The sequence below is a fragment of the Mastigoproctus giganteus genome, chromosome 4, assembly GCF_048544385.1.
Source record: "Mastigoproctus giganteus isolate SK-2022 chromosome 4, ASM4854438v1, whole genome shotgun sequence".
Taxonomy (NCBI): Eukaryota; Metazoa; Arthropoda; class Arachnida; order Uropygi; family Thelyphonidae; genus Mastigoproctus; species Mastigoproctus giganteus.
This window is the reverse complement of record NC_143578.1, coordinates 179495673-179513133: the sequence shown is the minus strand read 5'-3', so window position 1 is coordinate 179513133 and position 17461 is coordinate 179495673. Positions and strand designations below refer to the sequence as shown.

At 35.9% G+C, this 17461-nt stretch overlaps 1 protein-coding gene across 1 annotated transcript in view; it reads right to left on the bottom strand.

The window, feature by feature from the left end:
- The window catches only part of LOC150087228 (CAP-Gly domain-containing linker protein 4-like), a 224021-nt gene that overhangs the window by 190633 nt on the left and 15927 nt on the right, over positions 1 to 17461 (bottom strand). The window contains exon 2 of the mRNA XM_090372414.1: positions 12371 to 12626. Coding sequence (XP_090228540.1) covers positions 12371 to 12626 — 256 coding nt within the window. The remainder of the gene's footprint in view (positions 1 to 12370; positions 12627 to 17461) is intronic.

Below are 17461 nucleotides of genomic sequence, written 5' to 3'. Positions count from 1 at the left end.
CATTAGTAACAAATTAAAAGAAGACCCCAGCACTTATAAAGGTCCATACTGGTCCACCTGGAAGAACATCCATCTTTCAGCTTGCCCTTGACATAACAAAGAATTCCACTTTGCTCCAGTTTATACAATTAGCTTTTCATGTAGAAATGTGTCAAAAAAAAAAAAAAAAAAAATCTTAGTCATAATAAAAATTCCTGATGTTTTTCTTGTATTCAAATGTTTATATTACTTTGCCTGTTTTCATAGCCATTTTACCAGATAGGTCAGGCAATTTGTCTCCTTCACAAACCCACGCTGTGATTGATTATGGATAATATACTTATAGAGATGGTTATGGTTAAGGATAACCATGCATTCAATGGTCTTACCCACTACAGAATTCGAACTGACCAATCTATAGTTACCTATTACCTCCTTTATGAAGTCATGTGACATGAGCATTGAGAAGTGCAAGGGATGATTTCATTATATTCCCAACAGGTTGACTGTTCTGATATGCATCTTTTCTAACATAAAACTGAATATACAAAGGGTACTAGGAAAGTTTTGCAATACAGCTTTGTTTATTTAATTTTTTCAAAGTAATTTCCTCTACATTCAATACACCTCTCCGTCCTCCGAAACCAATCTTTAAACCAGTTCTGCCAAGTTTCACTAGGGAGTAAAGCACACTCATTGTCCCAAGCCCGTAGAAGGTCCTCATCACTGGAAAACCGCCTCCCTTTTAGCTTCATTTTCACATGCGGGAACAGTGCAAAGTCGCAGGGAGCAAGGTCTGGACTGTAGGGAGGGTGCTCGAGAAGTTTCAGTCCTGTCGTGGTCAAATATTCGGTGCAGGCTTTGGCATGGTGAGCTGGAGCAGTATCGTGATGGAGGTACCAGGTGTCCATTCTTGACTTTGGCCGCAGGTTCTTCATAGATCCAATGACTTTAGGCAGGCATTGTTCAGTATACCACTTAGCTGTGACTGTCTTCTGCGTGTCCAAAACGACACGTTCCACAATTCCACTCGATTTGAAAAATACAGCTATCATTTTCTTCTTTACAGATCGGGATTTTCTGACAATTACGGGTGTGTCGTCATCATCAAAGACCCAAACTTTGTTTTGAGCCTTGGTCGGCAGATCGTAATAGTACAGCCAAGTCTCGTCACCTGTCACGATGTTGTTCACATACCGAGATTGTCCCTTATCAAACTTTTTTAACATCTCCCGGCACCAAGTCACACGTCGTGTCATCTGCTCTTCAGTCAGTTGATGCGGCACCCAGAGAGAACAAAGTTTCTTCACATGCAAATTGATCTTGCAGAATCGAATGAATTGCTGGTGCATTTAGGCCCAAAGTATCCTCTATCTGTTGGTAGGTCACTCGCCTGTTTTCGTCAAGCATTTTCCTCACAGCAGTAACGTTTTCCTCCGTAACTGACGTTCGTGGCCTTCCCGGCCTCTCAGAATCCTCCAGAGTGAAATTTCCCCTTTGGAATTCTCTATACCACCTGAATATCGTTGTACGATGTGGACAATCATCATCTAGTGCAAGAGTCATTTCTTCTAAGCACTGGTCTATGGTTAAACCATGCACGAAATTATACCGCAAAACTGTCCTTATCTCATTTCATGACCACGATGCCATCGCAAGCACTTGACACTCTCACTACTAATGAATAACTGAGCCCAACGACTTGGCGCGGCGGCTACTATGCACGTATGAACATGTCTCAACATGTAGCAACAAGCAGCTTCCTGTGATTCATTGTTGTGTTATATTGCAAAACTTTTCTAGTACCCTTTGTATGCTGTCCACCTCTGCAGCCTTACTTTCCTTTAGTCTTTCCAGCTTTACTGATAGACGTCTCAGAAATCATTATTTTACGGCATTCTAATTCTTTGCTACTGTTTCTCACATGGTTTGAATGTGCTGTGAGCTGTAAATATCATTGCTAAGTATCTATTCAACTTGACTGACACTTCTGACATTTCCACAGCTTTTCCACTTTAATCAAATAAGTGCCCATGTGATTTTTTTTTTATTTCCATATGAATAGAACCACTTGTTTACAATCTTAGTTCTGTTTGCTAGTTATCCATCTTCTCTATAGCCTCATACTCAGCTTTCACTTGTCTTATCCCATATGTGATTGTTACATACAGGTTTATAATACTCACAAACTACATAAACTGGTATCTCTTAATAGCTGTAACTCCACTGTGCATTTTTCTGTTTCTTAATTAAACCATTAAACCTCCGACTCCCATTTTTTGTACCAACAACCTTTTAATTTAAAAGAGCAGGATATTTGTATTTCTATCAGAGAGCAGTAGAACACAGGATATTTAAATAAATCTTATATAAATGAGAGCTTACATAAGCCCATTTTTTACTACATTCTATTAATATTTTAGAAATAAACAAGGAGTTATCTTTTATTCAGTCAGTAGAATTTCTTCTTTACCAATACTCCTTATGCGAATAAATTACGAAATGATACGTTAAAACCAGATTACACAATTTTAAATTATGTAATCTGGTTTTAAATTCAAATTCAATTATAAAATTCAAAACTCATAATGTGTTCCTCACTATTGACACACAGGCAGTTCAATACTCCAGGATCAAAGTGGTGAACCCCAACCCGACCCCAGAAATATCAAAACCCCCATGCAACCTTTAGTGAAGGCAGACATTCTGTCATAAACGTGAATTTGAAATACAAAAGAAATACTATTAAAATGATAAAAATATAACAAAACAATGAATTTAAAATTCAGTAAAAATTTATTTAAAATTTTCATATTAAATAAATCTAGAGTTGCACCTTGAAATTAAATTTCGGTAACAATGAATGCATTTCATATTAAGATACCAACTTTAGGATTGTTTAGCAGAAAAATATGCTTTCAAGCATTAGTGCATCCAGTATTTTTCTGGCTACAGATTGTCTATTACTAACTGATTATCACTGCTTTAAAGATGATTGTTATAAACAAAACCTTGAACCAAAGTTGTTTATAACAATAGTTCTGCTGTCTGGATTTCACTGTGAAGAGCATTTTCAAAGTTTCATTGAAAAGATCGCTTAGATGTTTTTGTTCCTTTCATATGGCTAAATATGCTCTCACATTAGACATTGTTATGAAGAGTTATTATAATTCCAACCACAATCTTTCTTCTTCAACTAAATATATTAATTCTTTCTTCTTTTATAATGGCTTCTTATGGTGATTCACACTGTCACTGACAGAACTTTTACTATAAAACATCTGTTTCACCGAATATAATTACTTATTTTTTGTTGCATCATTTTCAAACTTTGTTTCTTTATAGCAAGATCTCTCACTCTTTTCAGCAATAGTTGAGTTAGACAACATTCAGTTTGTTGATCACTTGGTTTATCATTTAGTTTGTTTGTTGATTTTCAAGTAATTCTAATTTTGTTCATTGGTAAGGTAATAAAAGTGTAAATTGGTGCTTTATACCTTCATTTTTATAGCCTGGTGGTAATATTTCTCCGATTTTTGCTTATTAGAATTGTTGTTTAATAGAATCAAAATTCAATTTGCAAATGAAATCATAATAACCGGCACTTACTGTAATTATTTTATGGCGCCAGCATGAAAAAATAAATAAATGCTGACTCGTTTCAAATTCTGATTTAGACTGCTAGGGTAATCAACTTCTAAAAGTGAAGCGAAATATCTACCAAATATTGATCCAATAAATTTACACGTTTTAACACATCAAGGAGTAATGACCAAGGTAAATAGGGGTGGGGCACAGTTGATCTAAGAACTACGAGGGGCATTCAATAAATTATCAACCTAAGGTATTTGCCATAGTTATATTTCAATGATTCATGATTTATCATGTTCCTACGTCTCAACTTGAATCATACTAATTTTGATCCCACTATGTTTTTAGGTTGTGCTGCTGTAACAGAAAGAAGGAAGACAATGGTATCAAATTATGGATTTTCTGAAATTGGAGCATTGTTCAGTCATCAAGTTTCTCAGCAAAGAAGGAAATGGGCCAAAGGCCATTCATGAAAGGATAGTAGCTGTGTATGGCAACAGCACACCTTCAAAGCACCAGGTGAAATTCTGGTCAAAACAATTCACATGGGGGTAGAGAGTCCATTGAAGATGATCCACGTCCAGGAAGGCCTGTGATAGCAACTAATCCAGAAATATGCCAAACTATGGAAACCCTTGTGCTGAAATGACAGATGTTTAAAGCTGTCCTAAATCTCTAGGGAATGTAACATCTGAGAGAACAGTTATAGCCATCCTCCTTGAACATTTGGGAATGAGTAAGGTGAGTGCAAGGTGGGTCCCCAGATTTCTGACCCCTGTACAAAAGCAATTCAGAGTACAGTTTTGTGAGGCGAATTTAGAGCTCAATGGAAGGGATCCTGAAACTTTCATCTCCAGAATTATTACGGGTGATGAAACGGGTTAATCACTGGGAAGCAAGAATCAATGCAATGTAAGCACAAAGGTTCTCCTCCACCCAAAAAATTTTCACACACAACATTCAGTTGGCATGATTATGGCCACCATTTTTTGGGATACTGAAGGAATTTTGTACATTCACTACTTGGAACATAAGCAGACAGTCACTGGGGAGTCATATGCAGCCCTACTGTACAACTAAGGGATGTCATTAAGGAAAAATGCTGTGGAAAACTTTCCAGAGGTGTGCTTCTTCAGGACAATGTACCAGTGCACAGGTCACATGCTGTTACTGCTGCTTTGAGAGACTGACTTTACAGAACTTACCCATTCACCTTACAGTCCAGATCTGGCTCCCAGTGACTATTTCATGTTTTGACACAGCAACAAAAACGTACATGGATGTTGATTTGCTGATAATAACCAACTGAAGTCTGCTGTTTCTGCATTCTTTGATGGACAGAACAAAGAATTTTATTTGTCTGGTATTTCCTCATTGCCAACAAAGTGGAACATGTGTATTGAAGGCCAGGGGAGTTGCACTGAAAAAACAAAAACAGATTTTTGCCTCTATCTCATTTCCTTCATAGGTAGGTGGATACCTTACTGAACACTCATTATTCAGATTTTCAAATATTGACATAACATTTAAAAGGAACAAGCAAAATCCTTTATTCAAGCAAGATGAAAAGAACATGAATCTTTTGTACATATGAGAATAACCTGCCTAGAGCTTTCAGCTTGCCTGAGCAGTTTTGGATTGATTGCACCAGCAGTTTGTGATTCACAAGTTCTTTTCTGTGATTCATAAGTTCATCTTTTTTTTTTTTTTTTTTTTTTGAAAAATCTTTTGGACCATGCAATTGGTGGTTGTTCATTGCATTTTTCAATTTAGTAATGTCAAAAAGTGTTCATATACAGTGGTGGACAAAAAAATTGCACCACTTGTAATTTTGCAAATAATGTGTTTTTCGCTACATTGCGGGTTGCAGAAATGTTCGAAATGCATTTGTTAGATGGGTTTCTTTGTAAATGAAATCCAATAAAAAGACTCCATCTGATATACCTAATTGCCATAAATATCTTCACAAAGGGTAAAATGCACAATTAATGGAAATATCAGAAATCATGCAAATGGCAATCATGACAACCAAACATACATTTTATTGCATTTACATGTACAAACTGAAATGGCAAGTGACATAATAGTATTATTTACTGTAAATCAGCAAAATAAGCCCTCAATATTTTGTTGTTCCTCCTCGAGCTGCAATTACAGCTTTGCAACGATCTGGCACGGAGTTAATCAACTTCAGGATATACGGTTGCCCAATTTCGTGGTACCACACCCTTACAATGCTCTCTCCTACAGCCGAATACTTGTTGGCTTCTTCTGAGCAATTTTAGATGACATTATGTACCAGCAATTTTCAATAGGGTTCAAATCTGCACTGTTGCCGGGCCAGTCCAACACTATAATTCCAGCATTTCTGAGGTTTGACTGCACCTTAAGAGAGAAAAATATTGGTGTATGTTTTAAGCCTTGTGAGACAAGAAGACAAACTCATACTCAGTTTTATGCTATAAATCTAAATAGCATAAAACATACCAATTTTGCTGTGTGGCAAGGTGCTGTTGAAATATGCAGTTTTGGATGTCTGTGTCATGATCCCTAATAACGGGTTTCATTTTGTCAGAAAGGTGACGGAGTCCCATTGCTCTTCTGTCCATGAAACATGCATTTTAGCTGAAGCAAGTCACTTCTTCATTTGTTGGGTCAACAAAGGCTTCTTGGGCCTATAGGCATGCAGACCACATTCTGAAAGCCGTCTTTCGATAGTTCGTGCACTTGTTTCAACACCAGAGGCCATCTCAAAGTATAGTTTTAGATCAGGAGCAGTAGCATGCCGATTATGAAGGCATAGCCGTTTCAAATATCGATCTTGGGAAGGCGTAGTCACTCTCTTATGGCCTGATTCACGTCTTCTCTTCACATCACTGGTTTCACGATTTAATTTCAGCACCCGGGATACTGTTGACTGGTGGCAGTCTATTTTATCAGCGATAGACAAGTAGAAAGCCACTCCTGGGACAGAGCAGCAGCTACACTTTATTTTTCTTCGTGTCAACTGAACATGTGGAGCCATGCTTACACCTCTGCAAAACAGAATACTAATGAGCGGGTATACCCTTCCAATGGCATATTTATAGAAATGGCTGATGCAATACCTTGCAATTAGTCTGATGCAATAGAAGCGTTATCTGATGCAATACCTTTGCTTTGTTACAAACAAAATGACTGTAATCAAACAATATCTTATACGTTACACTACAAATGTTATTTTTTTTTTTTAAGGTGATGCAGTTTTTTTGTTCTCCACTATAGCTTTTCACTTCACTTCTAATGTCTTCTTTAAATACTCATGTCAGAGGCTGCCACTATTTTACCAGTCTAGTTAAATATTTGCCCAAAATCAGCCAATATGTGCACACCCAAGTTTCAAAACCTTTTTCTCTTCAATGGAATGCACTTATTGAAATTAATTCAATTAATTCTTTCTAAATAGTGGTAAATTTCCACCAAATATTCATTTGCTTTCAAAGGCACAGTCCCTTTCAACAGATAAATTAATCAGAAAAGGACATCATCAGCCATTTTCAATCCACTGCAGGATGGCCTCTCCAGCAACTTTCCAGTTCCTTCTGTTTTGTGTAATGGCCATCCATTTACTACCCACAAACTCATGAATTTCATCTGTCCATCTCCGTTGTTGTCTAACAGGTTTTTTTCTAGCTCCTCTTGGGTACCATTCTGTTATTCTCTTAGTCCATGTCATAATGTCTTTGAGCTGTGTGTCCTGCACAAGACAATTTTAGTTCTTTAGTTTTGATAACTATGTCCTTTACTTGAGTTTGCTGCTTAATCCGTGTGTTTCTCTTCTTATCCAACAGCTTATTCCCAATATAATTCCTTCCATTCTTTGCTGTGTAGTTCTCAGCTTCTCTTCCATTTTTTTGGTGAGTGCCCAAGTTTCACTTCCATAAGTCATAGTGAGTAGTATACATTGGTTCGTTATTTTATGTTTCAGACAAATTGGGATATTGCACTTCAGTATGTGACTTATTTCCTGAATGCTATCTATCCAAAATTTATTCTTCTCTTGACTTACAGCCATTTATCATTATTACAGCTGATGACTTGTCCCAGATAAGTATATGACTCCACCTTTTCAATTACTGCTCCTTCAATCATTATTTCCCTTTCCGTGGCATACTTGTTCATCATTACTTTTGTTTTAGCCATATTCATCTTTAGTCCAAAATCCTTACTAACTCTGCATAACTGATTAAGGTTTTCCTCTAATTCTTTGGGATCATGGCTTATGACCACAATGTCATCTGCAAATCGTAAATGGTTTAGGTACTCTCCATTCACACTGACTGGAGAGTCAGTGTGAATGGAGACCAGTCTAATCTTCTGAAAGCTTCCTCAAGGGCAGCAGTAAACAACTTCGGAGATATTGTGTCTCCTTGCCGAACTCCTTTCCCAATTTTAAATTTGCTACTGTCTTTGTCTAGTCCAATAAAGGAGGTGGCATTCTCATATATTTTCTTCAAAATCATAATATATGGGGTATCTATGCCTTGGCTTTCCAGTGCCCAAAACATTGTCTTATGCTGTATGGAACCAAATGCCTTTTCATAATCCACAAATGCCAGGCATAATGGTGTTTTATATTCATTTGCTTTCTCCATTAGCTGTGATATTATGTGAAGGTGATCCATAGTTGAGAATCCTGTCCTAAAGCCAGCTTGCTATTTCGGTTGATTCTCGTCAAGTATTCTTTCTAATCTGTTAGTAATGACGACCCTTGTGAACAACTTGTAGATGTAGGATAACAAGCTAATTGGTCTATAATTTCCAATTTATCTCCTTTCTTATGCAGCAAAACTATGATTGCATTATTCCACTCCTTAGGCATCACACCTTTTCTAATGCATTTTGTGAAGAACCTTGCCAGTTTTTGTGCCATGTCTCTTCCACCCAATTTTAACATCTCTACAGTAACTTCATTTCCCCCTGGACTTTGATTCTTTATTTTCTTCAACGCATGTTATACCTTATCAAGAAGGATATTGGGTCTGTCGCAAGTGATACTAATTTGCAATCCATCTTCCCCACTGCTAGCATCACTTCCTTGCTGCTTGTACAACCTATTAGATGCTTTCAGGTTAGAAGACGCTTGATATTGTGCCCAGTAGGAGTCACCTTTCAACATTAAGACTGAGATCCAGCTGCATTTAATAATTTTTTTTTTGTTAGGAAAGGTCATCACAAACAGTATACAACTTGGAATCATTTTGATTGGTGGCAGCATCATAAATGGCACATTTTTCAAACCAACCACTACCTTGTACTACTACTTTTTTTTTCTACTTCTTTTTCTCTCTGTTCAATTTCACTATAATGACTGTGCATCAGGAGCTATTTTAAAGTGAACAATTAGTTTATATAATGAGAAAATTCCCAGTCATTACAATAAGAGAAAAAAAAAAAAAAAACTATGGACTGTTAAAATACTGCTCCTGGTTTCTTTTTATAATTGTAAGCAATCATTAAATTCATGTTTATTAATCCATGTTTTGAAAGAAAACAAACATTAACTTCAGAAAGTAATTAATGTTAAGCTGTATATACTCACATTTTTATATAGTGGACTACATTTAATTATAAGTACTAAGGGTTCAACATTCCTGTCAGTATCACAGGTGTTTTGTTCTCATTGTGGATAATTAGAGAGAGTTTGTTTGTTTGTTATCAGGTTTCTAGGAACATTAGCAACTAAGGCCATATTGCTCCGGGAATATGCGGTGGTCATTCCCTGAACTTTCTGCATCCTCCGTATTTGGTGGTGACGGGCTCAAACCCCGGTCTAATCAAGAAGCATGTGCTACGCACTGCTGCTTCTTCCCACCTGGCTACGGAGGCATCCAATTAGAGAGAGAGCAGTTGTTTCATGACATTGCTGCTACCCATTGTTAGCACTGGGAGTAACTTAGAGACTGAATATGCTCATGGAGTATTGACAGTGTTTAGTTTTGTTATGATAGAGTTCAAAGCTATTGATTTTAAACTATTAGGCAAAAAAAAAGATATATGGTGTCTTCTTTATGAGATTTTAGTAATTTGTGGAAAAAGGAAATACATGGATCAAATTTGCCTTCTTTGATGGGATGCATTAATATTAATTTTAATGAATAATAGTTGTATGCTTTTATAGAGGCTTCTGTAGCCGAGTGTTCAGGAGCGAGAGTGCAGTAGCATGCAACTTGAGTAGACTGGGGTTCAAACCCCTGACTGCTAAATACGGTTGATCTGCCGACCTGCACTGGACCAGCATGGCAGATTATGGTCCATTTCCCTCAACATGAGTTGTTGAGGAGGTTTCCATCCTGCAGTGGGTTGATAATGGCTGCAGTTTACCTTTTTTTTTTTTATACTTTTATAAACATTTAGAATGTTATGCTTTATCCATTTCTAGTTAATATAGTGAATGGAATTTCTCTTAAGTATGATATATTTCAGTGGGCTTAAATCTCTTAATAAAGATAAGGTATAAGATATACTTGATATACTTGAGTAAACTAGGGTTCAAACCCCTGACTGCTAAATACGGTTGATCTGCGGTGGATAACATTGTTTTTGTTCTCTCTTATGGCCATACTTCTTTTTTTTTTTTTCTATTTTACTATTGGGAAGCATATTTGTGGACAATGTGGATAAGATATAAAGATAAGATAATGAAATGTCAAGAAAGTTATTCAATGATTTCCAGATGAAGTAGAATTTTTTTTTTTTTTTTTTTAACTCTCACTTCAACAAATGTTTTTTTAATGACGTTGGAATTCTAAATTCATATTAACTCTAATGCAAGAATTAATGGCTCAAATCAACAAATAACCTATAAAACGTTTACTGAAGGATGAGTTTTTTAAATTTGCATGAAGAATAGACTAACAACATAAAACATGCTTTTGAAAAAGATATTTGAATCATCATTAACAATTTCTGTGTACCTACTTGTATTAACTCTCAATGAAAAAAATTAAATCTATTGCAAAACATTGTGTCTAATCATTAGCAACACAACCAGAAATTAGAAAATTAAAAATGTGACTACTAAAATTAAAAGACAAAGGGTTGGATAACATTGTTTTTGTTCTCTCTTATGGCCATACTTTTTTTTTTTTTTTCTATTTTACTATTGGGAAGCATATTTGTGGACAATGCTAACAAAGCTAATATCAATTAGTCAGAATTTTTATATGTAATTTTTGTTTGTACGTGTTGTAACTTGCATGGGAATGTTATAATTCTGAATGTACACAGCTTATATCTTAGCTGTAAATTTTAAAGACTCGATACATCATTCATTCTTTTACAAAAACAATGTGTTTATTTCTCCAACACATTTTTGAACTCATATGTCATGTCAACAGTGACCAGAAATGAAATGTTTCTGAGCCTGTATGTTTGACTGGACTTTAATTCTGGGGACACAAATACTATCCATTTTCAAAACAAAGAGAAAAAGGACACAATTATTACAGTTACTGAACCTGTCTTTGTAATTGCTGTTGCTTAGTAAACCATCCATATCTTCTGTCTGGTGTTTGTTAGATGTTGGATATACTTTACATCTATATTTCCTTTTGCCAGCTTTGGAAGTTATATTAAAAGACAAAGGGTTGGATAATATTGTTTTTGTTCTCTCTCACGGCCATACTTTTATTTTTTCTATTTCACTTTTTCTACGTTCATTGGGAGGCATATTTGTGGACAATGTGCCTGTATGACTAGTACAGCTCACAGGGAGATTACTATTATTATTAGTAATGATAAAAATGATGCAAGGAAGCAAAGTTTATATAGCATTAGTAAAAAAAAAAAAAAAATTTATGTTAGTTCTCCATTCCTTCTAATAATTTGTTCAAAAAATGCTAAAAATCATAGTATAATTTGTTCAAACCTCCTTTATTTAAACTACAAACTTCAATAACGACAACCAATTATTCCCCGGATGAATGCAAATTTCTGCACATATAATCTAAAACCATCCTTTTTCACTTTAAGTACCTTTGCGAGTATGGTCTGACCGACCTGGCTAGCCGGGTGGGTAAAGTGCCTGCCTGGCAACCCAAAAGTTGCGGGTTCGAATCCCGCCTCGGGCTTGGATCAAAGTACTGCAAAAAACTTGGGAGGTGCATTATGGCCACAGAAGCCGATGCGCCAACAACTACAAAAAAAAAAAGAGAATAGTCTGAGAAAGAATAACGATGCCATCAGCATTTAGTTTAGTTAACCTTCTAAAGCTTTATACACTTCAATTATATTGCCAAGCAGATGTCTAATTTCCAGAGAATGCAATTTACAAAGCCCTGGTGTTTCTTGGTAAGAATCTTTTCATGTTGAAAACTAACCTTATTTTCCCTCTCTGCACCCTTATTTTCTATTATAAATAATGTGAATAAGCATTCAATGTGCATGATACCATATCATCTTCACACTAAAATGTTACAGCTATGTTCATTATGCTTTATCCATTTCCAAATGTCTGATTACATTATTGTTTAAAACCACTTAAAACTAAAAAATCATTTACATACACAAAGAAAATGAAAGCTTTTATGCTATCTTATTGAAGGACATCATTAAATCAAATTTCACCTTTCACCACAAATAGAAAGTTAATGTTACAGTGTACCTGACATTACATTTTGCACATTTCAAAATCAAATTTAATGCACAAATTTGGATACTTTTATTTTTATTTATTAAAAATTTTTTTCTTGTTACACAACTTATTAATATAAAATATTATTATAACTTTAGTTTCAATAATATATTTATAATATTTTACCTGCTCCCTTGCTTGCTTTTAATAACAATTCAAGAACTGGTGCTACATCAAAATAAGCTGCATAATGAATAGCAGCCATGTCAGTCCAACGACACCTAAGATGAACATCAGCTCCCTTATCAAGCAATAGGCCAACAGTACGTGTAGCAGTACTGACATTACCAACACCACTGGCTCCTGCTTTGCATGTATAATGCAGCAAGGTCATGTCTGTTAATCCATCACGATCATTAATGTTAGCACCTCTCCTTAGCACCTGGGGAAAGAAAAAATAATAATAAATAAATAAATAAAATAAATTCTAGCTTTTCAGCTCCAGTTATTATAAAACTAGTCAGTCTATTTAATGAATGCCCTATTAGCGTTTTATACATTTGGTGCATACTAACATTGTGTCCTAAATAATATGTATACAAAGACAAACTCAACTTTCACTAATGCTCAAAAAGACAAACATGACTTTACTAATGTTTATATACACTATCCTCTCACAAGACAGGGGTACCAAATGAAAAATGTGGTTATAAAAAAGAAATTTTAAATATTAAGTTAGATTCACGTGGGAATAATGAAATTAACCTTTTGGAAGACATTTTTCACATGTTTTTGGCATGTGAATACTGGTGCTACATCAAAATAAGCTGCCTTATTCCACTCCTATACATTTTTACATTTTAACCTCCATTCGCCGAATCCGCTACCGAGGCCGTAGCCTATCCGCGGTAATGTCAGAGAATGGGATTTTTCCTAACTTTTAGAATTCAATTTTGTTAATAAATAAATAAATAATAACCGAACAATAAACAATTCCTATCTGGCCACTTAGCCTCATGCAAGGATAATCAACTTTGATTTTCTATCCATTGATCCTAATTGGATGAGTTGACATCCCTGCCACTTGGAGGCGTGCCACTACTACCCAGCAATCTAAATCTTCTTTTAAAGACTTCCGAAACGTACTTATTAAAATAAGTAAATAACCTTTTATCAGTGAACATAACATGGAGTCTCTCTTTCTCCAGATAGCCAATTGATAGTTCCAATTCCATTCTCAAGTCAACATAATAATTGCAGTCAAGCATAACATGCTCAGATGTTTCAAGCTCTCCACATTTACACAACCCATTTTCTTTAAGTCCAAGCTGAAAGAGTCTTAATGCCAATCCATGTCCAGTTAACAAAAACGTAGAACAAAGACCAAACTGTTGCCACAACTTTCTTTTAACATCAATTATATTAATTCTCGGCAAAAACATAAAGGTCTGTCGTCCTTTTTCAGATGTTTCCCATTCCATTTGCCATCTAATTTTAACTTCTTCTAAAACTCTGTTCTTTTCATTTTTAACATCTGCTCTTGTATAAATTTTTCCTGGTTCTGGACAAGTTCTTATTCTTACTATTGTCTTCCTGATGTTTCGCTTAGTAAGATATCCAACTCCAGCTATTAATACTACATACTGGACTGGCAACCTACCTGATATTACCTGCAAGGCCTCTGTGGACACCGTCCGACATGCCCGAGTAATCCCTAGTAATGCAAATCTTTGTGCTTGTACTAGGTGTTTTTGAATAACCTTATTCCCAATCCTATGAACCCAAGCCCCGGCAGCATAACACATTATAGGTGAAAATAAACAATCATATAACAGATTGAGGCCTCTACCTTTTATACCCCAATCTCTTCTAATCACCCTCCGGAGCTTGGCATATAAGGTTTTAATTTTAACTTTTAAATACTTAACGTGTTCTGTAAAGAACAAACGTTCTTCAATCATTAAGCCTAAATATTTTGTTACTTGTGCATATCGAACGGCACTCCCCATCAGCCGTACAGTAGGAGCTCTATTCATGCTTAGTCTTCCCTTGAGCAACATCTGAACCGTCTTTTCCTTTGAGACCTGCAATTTATGTTTCCTTGTCCATATTTCTAATGTTCTCAAAGCTTCTTCTGCTTTGCTTTCTATGGAAGATCTGGAATTTCCCTGAACCATCACTACCAGATCGTCAGCATAAGCTATCTTTGTGACACCAGGCATTTCTTCATTTAAATATTCATCAAAGACCATGTTCCACGCAAAGGGGCCAATCATTAATCATTAATGTTAGCACCTCTCCTTAGCACCTGGGGAAAGAAAAAATAATAATAAATAAATAAATAAAATAAATTCTAGCTTTTCAGCTCCAGTTATTATAAAACTAGTCAGTCTATTTAATGAATGCCCTATTAGCGTTTTATACATTTGGTGCATACTAACATTGTGTCCTAAATAATATGTATACAAAGACAAACTCAACTTTCACTAATGCTCAAAAAGACAAACATGACTTTACTAATGTTTATATACACTATCCTCTCACAAGACAGGGGTACCAAATGAAAAATGTGGTTATAAAAAAGAAATTTTAAATATTAAGTTAGATTCACGTGGGAATAATGAAATTAACCTTTTGGAAGACATTTTTCACATGTTTTTGGCATGTGAATACTGGTGCTACATCAAAATAAGCTGCCTTATTCCACTCCTATAGATATGACCAGAGATAGTTTATCAAGATTGCTGATACAGAAGTTACATGAAAAATAAAGTGCCAGTAAGTCAGCTTTGTCTTTAGCTGACTTACTAGCAACCTATTAAGTCAGCTAAAGACAAAGCTGAATTAAGGCAGCAGTTAGTTCTCAGCTTGAACTAGGAAGGCCTGTTGCAGACTTCAATTGTTGTTCAAAAACATCCAAAATGTGTGCAACAATTGTATTAAGATATGCAATCTAGCCTAGAAGTGCAGGTGTCATTTCTAGGTGCCACATTATTTTCCACAAACAATTACTGTAATAAAGCATGCTTTGTGAAACCAAGTGTGTTGTCATGCTAAAAAAAAAAAAAAAAAAAAAAAAATAGGCTCTTGCTAGAGAAGTAGCACAATGGAAGAACGGCAGAATTGTTCAGAATGCAACAACAGATAGGTTTCTTCATTGTGCAATCTACAGCAGCCAGTGGAACAAGTCCAAGTCATGTAAAACAGGCTCACATCACCACCACTGAATTCACTGCAATACATTCTAAATAAAAACATTCTTTGGGCATTTGCCACACCCATTTATTGTGAAGTGCAATTCATTACTCCACATAACATTGTGCCACTGCTGCAATATCTAATGCGACTGTTTCACAGAACGTTAAGTGACATGCTTTGCTGGTTATTGCTTCCGCTTATAAGCTGTTGCATGACAAACCTATTATCTGAAGTATTTTTCTGATAGTTGTCGGTCCTACATCTGAAGTTCTGTCAACTATCAAGTTTCAACTGTTGATATGCTCAGGGGATGATTAATGTGGTCAGTTAGCATGGGATGAATGGTTGCTTTCCTTTCCGTCTTCAGTTGGCATAACAATATTTCCAACAGTTGGTTTTGGGTATCACACACCCTACACTGCTGGAAAAACAGTAAAGAAACATGATACAATGTGCAGTGGCAGCTTTGTTGTTGGTCACAAGAGCAGTGCCTATTCCTGCAGCCAACTAGCTACACCTCAAAGCAGATCAGAAGTTTGTTGAGCTTCTGTTGGGATTTTGAATGTTCAAAAAGAAAAATACATTTAACTTTGTGGATCTTTGTTCTGCTCCACAAGAAACCACCACAGTGTTGTTTATTTTAAGTGAATTCTAACATGTGAAAGCTGTAACTAGGGTCATTCCATGTCAAGTGGCCTAGGGGTCCCTGCTCGACCATCTTCAATTTTGTTGAAACATGGTGTGGATGTTTAAACAGGTTTCAAATGAAGCTGTGCAAAATTTCAGTTCAAAATATAGTATGCTTGAGGCATTAGCACCGTTTTTGTGGAGGTCACTTGTGTTACATGGAGCAAATCACAAAAAATTTTCAATGTTTTAAGTGTTACTGTTGCACTACAGTGAGGTAGTGCTCTGAAACTTGGTATACAGTAATACCCCGAAGTTACGCGATAGGTGGGTCCGACGAAAATCGCGTAAGTCGAATTCGCGTAAGTCGGGGTACAACTTTGCATATAAATACATATAAATTTTGCTTAATTGGGACCAAGGACTAACAAAAACACTAGTTTAGAAGAAAAATATTAATAAAATTGCAGTTCTTTATACATATTAATACAAAATATGTATTAAAAAAACAAATGACTTACGTTAAAAAGTTATTTCGATGTCGATGGCTTCATAAAATCTAACAAATTCGTCTGACGACACCGCGCCTTCTTTTTTTTCACACAGAATTTCTTCGTAGCAAGCTAATAATTTTTTTATTCCTTGCTTTGTAGCTATAACGCGTTCTTCGTTGGAGTCTATGTTTTCTAAAATTTTTAAGCCCTTTACAATTGAGCCCTTTTCAATTTTCAACCTGTCAAGTTTGCAATTGTCATGTACTTTTCGCCGTTGCTTCATTTAGGCCTGTAGCACGTGCAATATCACATGGTCTTTCATTTCGCTCAAAGCGTTTCACAATTTCATATTTTTTCTCTATCGACAGAGGCGGACTGGCCATTAGCCTTACCGGGGAAACCCCGGTGGGCCAGTGTGATTTTGGCCATAAACCATAGTATGAGGCCACTATAAATTTTCCCGGGTAAGAATTTTTGACCCAGTCCGCCTCTGTTTATCGATAATTGCTTTTCTTTTTCTCTCTGAATCTGCAGTGTCTTCACCAGGACGCTTCCTTTTCACATCTTTTAATTAAGTATTTTACTCATTTTTAAGGAATAAAGCACAATTACAAAACGAGGAGGCACGCTTGATACGCATAAACAAAGCTGCGCGCATGTAGCAACTGAATAAACAACACCATAAAGGCAGAGATACACTATTAACACCTCACATTTCTAGGGGTTACTACCATAAAACAATAAAAATCCAGTTGCGTTTCTGCTAGTGAAATCTGTTATAAACTGGTAGTAAACTCGATCTAATTGCATTTGCGATTATACCGATAGCTGGAATTGTGTTGGTTTTTACGTTATTATGGTGAAATGTGTTTCCCCTTCACTGATATAAAAAACATAAAAGCAGTAAAGTTGAATTTTGTTCATCTTTCGCTCTCATTCTCCGCCGTCGCACCGTATA